This window comes from Alnus glutinosa, chromosome 1 (genome assembly GCF_958979055.1).
Source record: "Alnus glutinosa chromosome 1, dhAlnGlut1.1, whole genome shotgun sequence".
Taxonomy (NCBI): Eukaryota; Viridiplantae; Streptophyta; class Magnoliopsida; order Fagales; family Betulaceae; genus Alnus; species Alnus glutinosa.
The window spans coordinates 22,394,013-22,407,378 of NC_084886.1; the positions used below are offsets into that span (position 1 = coordinate 22,394,013).

Sequence of the window (13,366 nt, forward strand, 5' to 3'; positions counted from 1 at the left end):
CTGGATCACTCAGAAACAAATATAGAACCCCCAGAACTTGAGCTGGCCTCAAAGCTTCCATAGACTCATCAAAGAGATTCTCATCCATATTCCATTTTCTAGCTTCCCTAGCCTTCCGGTAATATTTCTGGAATGGCTTATAGTTCGACAACATCGGAGAAGAGGAACACAACCTCTTTCCCAACTCAGTCACCCCTGAGAAAGTAGTGAGGCAAGACTGAGGAACTTGCAAAGGCAGCACGTCGGAGGAGTTAAAAACCGAGCAAGCACCAGCCGAAGAAGAGACACCCACATAAATATTACTTACCGAAGTCAGCGCTAAAGACAATACCTCTGGTGACTGTGGGGGGAGGGGGGGGGGGGGGAAAGGAGATAATCTAGCATCAATAGAACTCACCACTGAAGTTATCGACCCCAACTGCTAAAGAGCAGAGTCCCCGGAGACGGCCAAGAAAGCCCTCGACAACGTCTCAAGCAAGGCAGGAATGGAACTGGGTTCTGAACCAGTAGAAAAAGCCAAAGACCTAGGAACCAAGTCTACTGAAGAAGACCCAAGGCCGGCAGAAAAAATCTTCATCCTGGCCTTAGTCCTAGCCTGATTCCCTCTTTTGGGCTTCAGACCCAGCCCAACACACTTAGACTCGGAAGCAAAAACCCGGTCCAAAGCAGCCCAAATCCACTCAAGAAGCTTCTTCCACAAACGATAACGCCCTAACTGCTTCTTCTTCCTAACCTCGCCGCCACCATGGATGCAGAATGGGTTCGAGAATGCCTCCGTCGACCCGTGCGATTGCCCCAACTCATAGCAATTCACCGCCATTCTACCGTCTTCTACAACCCTACACCACACCTTCAGAAGCAAGTCCAACCCACATAGCTCTAACTCTGCACCCCGCAGCCCAGGATGCTTGATAGCTTCCCCTCGAACCAGTTCTGCAAAGGTTGGAGAAACCCCACCCAGACGACTGGATGAACCCCCCCCCCCCCCCCCCCCCCCCCCTTCTTTGTATCCCCTCCGAAGTAAACGCCTCAACACCCGGCGACCGAGCCTTTGAACTAAGAAAAGAACGCAACTTCTGCAACTCCCCCACAACCCGAGACCAACCCCAACCTTCACGGCCTTTAGGGAGCCAAATATCCCCTTTTCGACCACCCTCAGCATAGGCCACCACCTCTAGGAAGCAGCTGACCTTATTCCTACCCCCTCGTACCATTAAGGCCTTCGCATCTTCCCAGAAATACTTGATGAAGTCCTTCCCTCGTACCATTAAGGCCTTAATGGTATGAGGGAGTGGGAATAAGGCCGGCCGCTTCCTAGAGGTGGTAGCCTAAGCTGAGGGTGGTTGAAAAGGGGCTATTTGCCTCCCTGAAAGCCATGAAGGTTGGGGTTGGTCTCGGGTTGTGGGTGAGTTGAAGGCCTTCGCATCAACCAAGCTTATCATTTGAAAATCTTTTCAAAAGATTCTTTGATTCACCTAGTTCATCCTCCAAAGACTTAACTTTAGCCATTAACACATGATTTTCAGATTCAAGAGTATTACAAATAACATGTGAATCACTCAAGGTTTCAAGCAGTTTGCTTCTTTCAAGTTCAAATTCACTAAGCTTTTTCAAATTCTTTCTGTTTTGCTGTCTTAATTCAGAAAACTTTTCAAACAAATTATTGTAAGTGTTTTGAAGATCATCCTCTTCAGATTCATTATTCAGAGAATTACAGTTATCAGACTCATGAGGACTGCCATAAGAAACAACAAAAGCTAAGTAATTTGTGTCATTTTTAGGAGTCTCATCAATTTCATCATTGTCTAATTCATCACTCAAAGTAACATTAAACGCTCTACCTTTGGACTTTTTTAGGTTACCGCAATCAATGTGAATACGACCATACCCTGAGCACTCATGACATCTGGGATCATGTAGATCCTTTTTGTTAGATTCATTATTCCCTTAGGTTTTTTAGAAAATTTTACATTCTTGCTCCTAAACTTTCCTCTACTCGAGTTGATCATCTTCCTAAAACTCCTAGCAAACATGGCAAACCTATCATCATTAGCTAATTCCTCATTAGAGGATTCATTGGATTTTTCTTTAACAACCTTGAGAGCAATGAACTTGTTTTTCTTAAGCGGAGGCAAAGAAAATTAATAGGTCTGAAGCGAGCCAACTAGCTCTTCATTTTTCTTTGTGCCAAGGTCTTTACTCTCTTCAATAGTAGTCACTTTGATTCTGAAACTTTCAGGAAGGCATATCAAGATTTTCTTAATGAATTTAGCATCTGAAACTTTCTTTCTAAGACTAATCTTAGAATTAGGAATATCACTAATTTTGGTTTAAAACTCATTAAATGTCTCATCTTCTAACATCATGATTCCTTCAAATTGAGAAACTAGCATTTGAAGTTTTGCAGTTTTAACCAATTTTGTTCCTTCATATGTAGTTTTTAAGATCTCCCATGCTTCCTGGGCAGTTTCATACTTCCTGGGCAGTTTCATAGTGAGAAATTCTTGAGAATTCTGCTGGTGAAAGTGCTAGGTATATGACATTCATAGCTCTATCATTCGCAACACGAGTTTGTTTTTGAAGAACAGTCCATTCAACTATCACTATATTTGGCGTTGTTCATTCAGATTCAATGATAGACCAAACATCTATTAATTTTAGAAACAATCTCGTGCAAGATTTCCAATAACCATAATTAGATCCATCAAAAGAAGGAACATAATTAAGAGATAGAGACATCTTTGAGAAAGAAGAGTCTAGGATCACACTTAGGAACTTAATCCTTCACAGAATGAACCTGATCTGATACTAATCAGATCATATATATATATAAAAGCCGAGTTCTTCCTTAGAATGACATAGAATAGTGACACGTGGCATGAACCCATATTTTTTAGTGACTAAACCGGTCCTTTAAATACTGAACCGGTCTTTTAAATAAAATTGAACCGGTCTATTTAATCTCTCTCTCTATATTAATGATACAAGTAGCGTCTCTCTCTCAATTAATGATATAAGTATGACTCTTTGGTATTTTTATATTTTTGGTTGAAATCTAAATATGTTTCCATTTTGTTTGTGAAATTTGTGGTTGAACAATTCTTCATTTGAATATTTATGAGATTTTTTTTTTTGTTCATTTGCTTTTTCAAATGTTCAGAATTATATAGGATTGAAATATAATAGGTATCACATCGACATTAAAAAAAAATTCCTGCTAATTTTCTATTTTATATTTTGATAATTAAAATCGTGGTTTTCTTCTTGCTATTTTTCTTCTTCATACTTATTTTCATTATAAACTACACCTATGGGAACAAATATTTTAACATGTTTTAATTTATATATGAATTAAACTAAAAATAAGGGTCTTATGTATTAATTCATTTAAATGTTTTATGGGATATTTGTTTTTCTTTTATGTGATTTTTACGATTTTCACTTATTTTTTGTAAGTGTTATTTTGCTTTTGAAAATAAAAAAAGCAAAATTTTATTTGATTATTGTGCACAAAAGGAATATAAATGCTTTTAAAACACTAAAGAGTTAATTAAGCATTAAATTTGAAATATTTTTTTTTTAATGCTCAAAATTATATGGATTTTATTTTTATTGAAACATATATATATATATATATATATATATATATATATATATATATATATATATATATATATATATATATATATATATATATATATATATATATATATATATATATATATATATATATAAGCCGAGTTCCAACTTAGAGTTGATATAGAATTAGGACACGTGGTATGAATCCATACTTTCTAAACATTGAACCGGTCATTTGAGTGAAAAATTGGTAATTTAAGTAAAACTAAACCGGTCTGTGTATTTCAAGTAAAATAAACGGTGCATTTAATATGACTAATTAACTCTCTTATATTGAATAAAAAATGAATAGAAATGTCAATTTTTTTTTTTTTTTTGTCATTAAATTCTCACTAATTTCTATCTCTTTCTATTCCTTTAAGTAAATCTGGAAAAAAAAAAAAAAAAAAAGGAGGTAAAATTGAACTGCTCCATGTATTTCAAGTGAAATAAACGGTGTGTTTAATATTCCTAATCAAATTTCTTCCATTGAATAGAAAATGAATAGAAACATTTAATTTTGTTGTCAAATTCTCACTAATTTCTACCTCTCTCTCTTCCTTTAAGTAAAATCTTTTACTCCAACACCGCTTCCCCTCCCACTAAATATCCGTTACAAACTAAACCTTAAAGAGTCAAACGTCAGTTTTTTTTTTCGTTAGGAAATGTCAAAAGTCACTCTAATATCTCTCGCTTTCTCAAATAAATATATGGAGAAGTAATGGTTTGTGGCTATGCAAAACTGCAATGTTGTTTACATTATTGGAGAGTGGTTCTCAAAGCATTAAATTCTCACTAATTTCTACCTCTCTCTCTTCCTTTAAGTAAAATCTTTTACTCCAGCACCGCTTCCCCTCCCACTAAATATCCGTTACAAACTAAACCTCAAAGAGTCAAACGTCAGTTTTTTTTTTTCATTAGGAAATGTCAAAAGTCACTCTAATATTTCTCGCTTTCTCAAATATATGGAGAAGTAATGGTTTGTGTCTATGCAAAACTGCAATGTTGTTTACATTACTGTAGAGTGGTGCTCAAAGCAAAGAGAGCAAAGTTTTTGCTATTTTGAAACCTTTTTGTTTGTAATACTACTATAGCCTCTCTTTTTTTAGTTTACCTTTCAAGTGTGTTGGGGCTGTGTTCAATAGAATTGTAAATAATATGTTTGTATTTCTTTTATGTGTTTCTGTTTTTCTGATTTGATTTTCTATCCTTATTTTTGCATTGATAATTTATATTATTTTTTTTTTTTTTTGTTGAAGTAGTAGTTTCTTTTACGCTATATATAAGAATGATGGTCTAATTAAAAAAATATCTATCTGACATTAGTTTCTTCCTATACCTATAAATTTCTTTGGAACTGGAAAAAGTATATAAAAAAAATAGTTATTTTCTATTATATTAGTGGTTATCATTTTACATTTTATTTTATTTTTTACTTTATTTTCTATGATTTTGTTTCTTCTTTACATTTTTTTTGTCCCTATTTCTTAATTTATATTATTTTTTTGTTCAAATTACTTTTTTTTTTTTTTTTTTTTTTTTTTTTTTTTTTTTTCTTTTTCCTTTTCTAAATTTTACATTGAATTCAAGGAAACTATGGAGAGAGAGAGTTTACATTAATTGTTGTTTTGAGTACGAGGTATGATGATTTTTTAATTTACATTGGTCACTGATTTTTTTTTTCTCTGTATAATGCACATTGTTAATGTGCTTAATTGATAGACAATATTGATTTTCAAGGTTTCATATGAACCGGAAAAGCATATGGGAAAGAAAACTCTACTTTATTCTATTAGTATTTTTTTTTTTTTACTTTGTCTATATTTTCTATGGTTCTCTTATTTCGTTTCCTCTCCTTTTTTTTTTTTTTTTTTTTAATGTAATTAATATATTATTTTTCATTCAAATTGCTTATTTTATCTTTTGTAAATTTTACACTAAATTCAAGAAAATGATGGTGAGAGAGAGTTTCCTATGGTTGTTTTTTGTACGGGGTATGATGATTTTTTTAGCGTATTATGTTTATTGAGTAGTTTTTTATTACTTTGTGTAATGCAAAAAAGATAACACTATTATATGGACATAAATTTCCTACAAACCGGTTTGTAGGAAATTTCTTACAATCCACATATAAGATTGACATGTGTCATTTGGCATGTGAGAAGCACATGTTATTTAAATAGTACATGCTTTTTTAATAGCATTAATAAAATAACATGTGCTTCTCACATGTTTAAAGGATCATGTATTTTTTAAATGTGAGTTGTAAAAAATTTCCTACAAACCAGTTTATAAGAAATTTTTGTCCCTATTATATTATATTAGTATTTTTCAGTTTTCATTTTTTATCTATATTTTCTACGCTTCTCTTCTTCCATTTTTATTATTATTATTATTATAAAACTAAATTATAAGGAAGAATCCCGTGCATAGCACGGGTTATGAGCTAGTTGAAAATAATAGACAGGCTCCAACAAACACCTAGAAGGGGGTAGAATAGATGTATACGAAATAAAACGTGGAACTAAAAATAAAAACCACAACCAAAGAATTACCCAAATATGTAAAGCAGTAAAATAGTTGACACAGATATTGGGTTACGAAGTAGAAACTCTTTGAACTCAAATAGAAAAACCACTCTAGGGCAACCAAACTCAGGAAATCAATTCAATCACGAAGAATTGTGAATTTCAAGATGTTCATACTCACAAATACTTTGCAGTTGTCAAACTCTTGAATTATAACAAGTGACCCACTTGTCTGCTTCTCTTCCATAAGCTCTGGAGAGTTATTCTTCTTGATCCCTTAACCAAAATTCCGGTTGGCTTCAATTGTTTAAGGTTGATGGTTGATCGAAAACTCTAAGAGAGATATAACATCAGCATCACAAATCTATAACTTTCTCTTAGCAGACGGAATTCTAGAGTTGAATTCACAATAAGCTTCTGCCTATAAACCTTTTTAAATAGGCTTAAGAAACCCTAATACAAGTCCGGAACGAATTTCTAAGCGGCGGCGTCCAGCACAGGGTACTAACATGTCTGGAAACAATAAAACAAGTGATCTTTCTGTAAGATCTGTCTAGATAGGATTACCATTTTTTGGGACATAGAGAAAAAGGAACTTCCTAGAAGTCTTGTTCGGACACAGTCATAAGCTGTCCTGACAGGTAAGACTTTTAAACATCTTTGGAAGTTGTGTCTGGACACGCCTTTTGGCTGTCCGTACAGGAAGAATCTTTTAGAGTTTCTGGAAGTTCTGTCCGGACACGGCTTCTGGCTGTCTGGACAGGCTTGGCTGCTTGAGTCTCTTTTATCTTCATACTTAAAGAACACTCTCAAATACCAAAAGCTTTTGTCACTGAATATAGCAAATAAATAAAACTAACAGTTGTTATTTGCTACATCTTGCTTTTTCTAATATAAACATGATAAATTTCTCATTTTACAATCGGTTGTATTCCGAACAGTTTAGTTGATGACCATAATTGGATGGCCTTTCGTTCCTTCCCATTAATGCCGATGAGAGAAATTGGTTGGATAGAGTTTTTGAGGAGAGTGAAGTGTTGGAGGTTGTGCGAGATCTGAATGGTGACAAGGCTTTGGGCCTTGGCGGATTCTCTATGGATTTTATTTATTTATTTATTTTGCAGAAGTGCTAGGAAGTTTTGAAAGAGGACATCATGGAGGTTTTCAAGGAGTTTGATTGTGACTGAAAATGCATGGATTTTAATGGGAACATGGCTGTATGTAGTTTGATTGTTGTCTAATGCTCCTAACTAAAGTTTTTGAAAACTAGGAAACTTTTATAAAATGGTTATCAGTAAACAAAAAAATGTGTATGCATGTACTAGTAACTATAACTTGCCCCAAAAGAACTTGCAACTGTCATTTGAGTTACTCTAAACTGCCAATTCAAAGTTTGATGTTTTGGTGTTGGTTCTGGTAGACAGGTCAATGATAAGCTTTATCAATTGATGTTTTTGTTTTCTTGACTTTTTATTGTGAAACACTGCTTCAGTAAATTCATCCCAGTTTCCCATCATTTATTTATGTGAACGCAAGTGAGACCAGAGAAAAGGTCAAAACTAACCTCCCTGGAGTTCCATTTGAAATCTCGAGTATAGACATTTCAGTGAATCATTATGATCTTAAACTATTGGAGATGCAAATTGCTATACTTATAAAGCATCTAAAGTCCTAAACTTGCGGGACAAACTTGAAGAATATATTTGGCTTTGTATTTTAAATTATGTACTTAATAGTTTGAGAGTTCTGCCAGTGAGTCAGAATGTTCACTTATTGTGCAGGCAGAAACCACTGTGATTAACCAATGCACACAGCTTCTTTCACCATCGGCTGATCCTAAGTATGCTACAACGTACATTAGTCATAGTTTTCCCCAACACCGAAATTATCTTTGTGCTGGTGCTTGGATGCTAATGCGTGGGCACCCAGAGAATATAAACAGTGCAAACTTGGTACAAATATCCCATTATCCTTGAAAGTTATTTGAATAGTATTTATGCCATTTCTCCCCTCCGCAAGAAATTGTTGTACAATATCTTAAAGAATAATCATTTCTTCTCTTGGAATGGAGATCAGGCCCGTGTCTTGAGGGAATTTTCCCCAGAAGAAGTTACATCTAATATTTACACAATGGTGGATGTGCTACTTCATCATATTCAGATGGAACTTCAGCATGGACTTCCAATACAGGTTTACAGCTTCTGCCGAGGTTTTCTTTTAAATTTCTATCTATAGTAATGCATACTAAGATGTTTTTTTCATTCAATTCATGTAGCTTTTCATTTTCAGGACCTTTTGTTTAACGCTTGTGCAAACCTTGCATTTTTTGTTTGGACCCATGAGTTGCTTCCCTTGGATATTTTACTCCTAGCACTTATTGACCGTGATGATGATCCCCATGCTTTGCGCATAGTGGTATGTACTTTTTAACTTTATTTCTTTGTTGTGTTGTGAATGATCTCTTTAATGTTATGTGCATGAGTTGATTTATGCTCAGTATTTAAAGAAGAAGAAAAGAGACGAGGATGAGGATGAAAGAGAGAGAAAGTTGCAATCATTAGGAGAAAACCTAGAATAAAGATTTCTTCTCCATTAAGGTATTGTTTATACTAGCTTAGGAAAAATTCATTACAGAAGCACCTTCTAGCATGATAAAGTGACAGCCATAGCTTGTGATTCCAATATTGGATGAAGACAATCTTGGTGGCGCTGAAAAGCTTATTCTAAGGGCTACAAAGCCATATTTCATGAATATTTTTCAATTCCAACGTTACTAGATCAAAACGAGTCTCAATAGAAGTTCAACAATCTGGTTTGGGAAGCTCGTTAGATGTCTTGGTCAAACCTAGATTGACTAAGAGTGATGCATCAAGTTCCAGTACAAAAACTTGAGGCGTTCGGTCGATGCCAAGAGTGTTTCATTAGGGTTTAATCACATATTTTCATATCTCGATTGACCGAGATCTCGAAGGGGTTATTTTTTTATTTTTTCCTTTCAGGGCTGCGACCCAATTTTCTATTTAAGCCTAATAAGGATGGTTTGGCCAACATGTTATGTTGTTTATTCTCAGTTTTCAATTAGAAATTCCCCATAGGTGAATTTTCTATAGTTTTCCCTCAAATTCTTAATTTTTCTTGGTTTTGTGGAAGAGTTGTGATTTGTGTGTTTGTTTAATTTGTGAACCACTACACCATGTTGTATCATAAAGTCTAATACCAAAGATAAAATAACAATACAACCTATCAACATGCCTCTTCAAGTTGTGGCCTTACTGAGCTCGCTTAAAGCTATGTGAAAAAGCTTTACTTTTTTTTGATAAGTAAGAAAAGTTTTATTAGAAAAAGCATAAAGCGCCCCTAAGTACACATGGAGTATATACAGAAACAACCAAAGCCAACCTACAAAAAACACCCCAACAAAACCCTAAAGCCCAAAAGGAGCAGGTACAAAACCCTACTTCATGTGAGCATTGCCTTTCCTGCGCTTAGAAGGAGCGCTTACATCGCCGTAATTAATGGAGCTTTTCAAATTCAAAAGCTCCCTCTTTCCTTTGGTCTTTTGGCGTGCTATCATCTTGTCCCGATGGAATTCATCTTCCATGGCATCAAGGATTGTCAAAGACTCCTATGAACCTCATCCAACGTCCAGTCTAAGGGCAACCCATCCTAAAATTCATCATCCTTCTCCCAAACAACTATCTCCCCATAATGATCAAACCTGACAGGCCATTCCTGAGATTGAGAAAAGCCATTGCCTTCTACGGATGAAGGAATGATGCGACAACTCGGGGGAGAGTGAAGCCCTATCATCCCAACATCTTTGACCTCCCAAGACACAGTAATCATCATCCTTCTCCCAAACAACTATCTCCCCATAATGATCAAACCCGACAGGCCATTCTTGGGATTGAGAAAAGCCATTGCCCTCTACGGATGAAGGAATGATGCGACAACTCGGGGGGGAGTGAAGCCTTTTCATCCCAACATCCTTGACCTCCCTAGACGCGGTAGGGGCTATCACAGCCGGGTGAGGGTTGAGGAACCCCTTCTAAAGGAATCCCTTATTCGTAGAACCCGCAGAATTCTTCACCGGAGGCACTGCAACTATTTCCTCTGTAGCAAAACAGATAGGCGTCTTCGGAGCTGCCAGGGAATCTGCTAACAGCCTCGCATTCCACTTCACTGAGTGACCTTCCCTGAGTTCCCTAGCCTTCCGGTAGTATCTTTGGAAAGGTAATAGTTTGCAGCGCGGGGAGTTAAGTTAGAATGCAATTTTTCCTCGATAAACTGTCTATCAACTTCAATATACTTGGTTCTATTATGTTGGACCGGAGTATGGGAAATGTTAATCACTACTCTATTATCACGTACAATTTCCTGTGGTTTTTGGAGTCATACCCAAGTTTTTCAACAATGTTTTTAATCATAATAATTGATAAACTCCATGTACCATGACTTTAAAATCCACCTTTGCACTAGATTTAGTGACAACTGATTATTTTTTACTACGTTGGATCACTGGATTTCTTCCCACAAAAATGCAAATATCTTGAAGTATACCTCCAGTCCACAATTGATTGAGTCTAATTTGCATCTGTTTAAGATTCTAGATGCAAGTTATCATGTTTAGGAAACATTCAATCCCTTGTTAGCTGTAGAATTCGAATAATGAAGAATATGATAAACTGCTAACATATGAGAGACACAAGGGGAATGAAGAAAATGATTAACCACACTAACTACATTGATAATGTTTGGACGAATATTAGATAAATAGATTAGTCTACCAACGAATAATTGATATCTGTCTTTATCCACTAAAGCACTTTCATTATATTCTTTAACTTATTATTATGCTCTATTGGGTTATCAATAGTCTTACAACCAAGCATTTCCTATTTCCTTAAGAAAATCAAGGACATACTTTCATTGAAAAATGAATATTCCCTGCCTACGTTTAACGACCTCAATAATCAGGATATACTTAAAACTTCCCAAGTCCTTTGAACACATTGGCAAGATAATTTCTCAATTAGCATATTCTGCAATACAATATCATCTATATATTAAATAAGATATGTACCTTCCTTTTTGGAGAATGCTTAATAAACAATATATCATGTGCTCGACTCTGCATATAGCCACATCTCTGGAAAACATGATAAGTCTCTCAAACCTTGTCTTATGAGATTGCTTCAACCCATATAACGTCTTCTTTAACCTATATACTTTACCATTAGCCGAGGGAAATTCAAGAGTAGGAGTTGTCTCCATGTATACTTCTTCCTCTAAGTCCAGTCTTTACAGAAAAATGCATTCTTTACATCAAACCGCTGAAGATGACAAATTAAATTTGCAGTGAAAGAAAGTAGGACTCGAATTAAATTCATCTTCTATCGGAGCAAACATTTCCACATAATCAATCCCATACGTTTGTGTAAAGCCATTGGCTACCAATCTAACCTTTTATAACTTTTTATGTAACCATCTACATTATGCGTCGCAGTAAACACCGATTTGCATTCTAGTTTCCTTTTCCTTTAGGTTATTGAACAAGATCCCATATGTTATTCTTTTGAAGAGCTTTCATCTCCTCATGCATTACTTCCCTCCACTTTAGATACCAAGTACATCTTGTAAATTTTGAGTAGTAGGCATGAAAGACAACTGGGATATATAGGTACGATAAGAAGGTAAAATATTTTGATTGGAAATGAATAAAGTTAGATATAGGATATTGGGCACAAGATCAAGCCCTTTTACATAGTGCAATATGAATATCAACTTATCATTAATATGTATAGGGGGAGATAAAGTAGGATTACTTGAATTAAAGGTTGATGATTGCCAAGGAGGAGGATGAGTGGTCTTATTTTGTTGTTGTCTCGAATAAACTTTCAACTCCTCAATAGGTGGTTCATGTCTGATTTTAATTCATTTATACCTACTACTTTTAGATAATGAGTTCGCTCCTGTCCTTGTTACATAGAAACAAAACTGTATAGCTTTCTACGGTTGAAGTGAGTGCCTATTATGGTGGAGGTGGCAAAGATTCAATTGAGAGAGACTTTGTTAAAGTTCCAATATGATCAAAAAAGCCTGGAGGATCAGAGAAGCCTTTAATAGGTCTTACCCTTCATATGAAAACCTTAATTTATTCCTGTGTACTTAGGGGCACCTCACGCTTTTAATGAGATTTGTATTATTGCTTATAAAAATAAAATAAAATGAAAACCTTAATTTATGATGGCAGCCGACCGTGTCATCGGGTTTAGTAGTTTCTTTATTCTCGTTTATTAGTGATTGGTTATTTGGCTATATTTACATGGAGGCAAAGTCTTCTGAGATTTGAGATTTTAGCACCGTCTTCTGGTTGGTTAGGGGCTGTTGTTTGGGTTGCCCTCCCATTTTGTGTTTTATCCTGTTGTAATTCCCCCCGTTCCTCCCCATATTTGAATAGAAAAAGATAAGATTTTGTTAGAAGTTGGGAACCGTAGAGGTTGTTTTGCTGAGAGGAGAAGAGGAGTTTGTCAAGTGGTGATCTTGGGCAAGGCAAGCGTGGTCTGGTTGTTGAATAGGTGTAGGAATTGATTGAAGGAGAGAGCTTCAGAGTTTTTTAGGAATCTTCGAGTTGGTAGCATAGCGTACATTGCACAGAGGTGAGCAAATAGTTATGGAAGGTTCTTGGAGCGTTCTGAATATGGTGCAGGGGGCAGCGTAGCTTCATTGTCATCCTGGAGTGCGAGAAGGTAGTGGGTGGGGCAATTATGTTTCACAGATGAGAAGGGTGGTGAAGTATTTTGAGAAGAAAGGTGTTGTTGCGAGCATAATGGTGAGGGTTTTGGTGCTAACTTGGTGATGCCATGGTTGGTAGAGCAAGGACAACAATCGGATGTGGATGCTCTGGTAGGGAAGGGACATTTTCAAAAATATAGACCATGAACAAGGGTATTATGGGCAATTCGAGGACACAAACGTTGAAGGGTTTGGAAGGAAAGAGGCGTGGACATCGCTTGTAAATCACGTTGGCGATGACAGCTTGAAGACGACTACGACCATTATGGAAGGTGGTTTTGATTTTCAGCCGTTGAAGGACATCTTGATTTCTCTTAAAAATGAAGTAGATAGATGTTTGGGTAGATTAGAGATGGGTCTAGATTTAGTTGTGGCCGGGAATATTGAAGGCCCAGCAAAGGGCCATTCTAAGTGCCTGGAAGAAA

General features: G+C 35.7%; 1 protein-coding gene across 1 annotated transcript in view; it reads left to right on the top strand.

The window, feature by feature from the left end:
* The window catches only part of LOC133877138 (mediator of RNA polymerase II transcription subunit 23), a 66,435-nt gene that overhangs the window by 34,345 nt on the left and 18,724 nt on the right, over positions 1-13,366 (top strand). Inside the window, exons 13-15 of the mRNA XM_062315388.1 lie at positions 7,928-8,098; positions 8,223-8,336; positions 8,436-8,561. Of these exons, the coding sequence (XP_062171372.1) occupies positions 7,928-8,098; positions 8,223-8,336; positions 8,436-8,561 (411 nt within the window). The remainder of the gene's footprint in view (positions 1-7,927; positions 8,099-8,222; positions 8,337-8,435; positions 8,562-13,366) is intronic.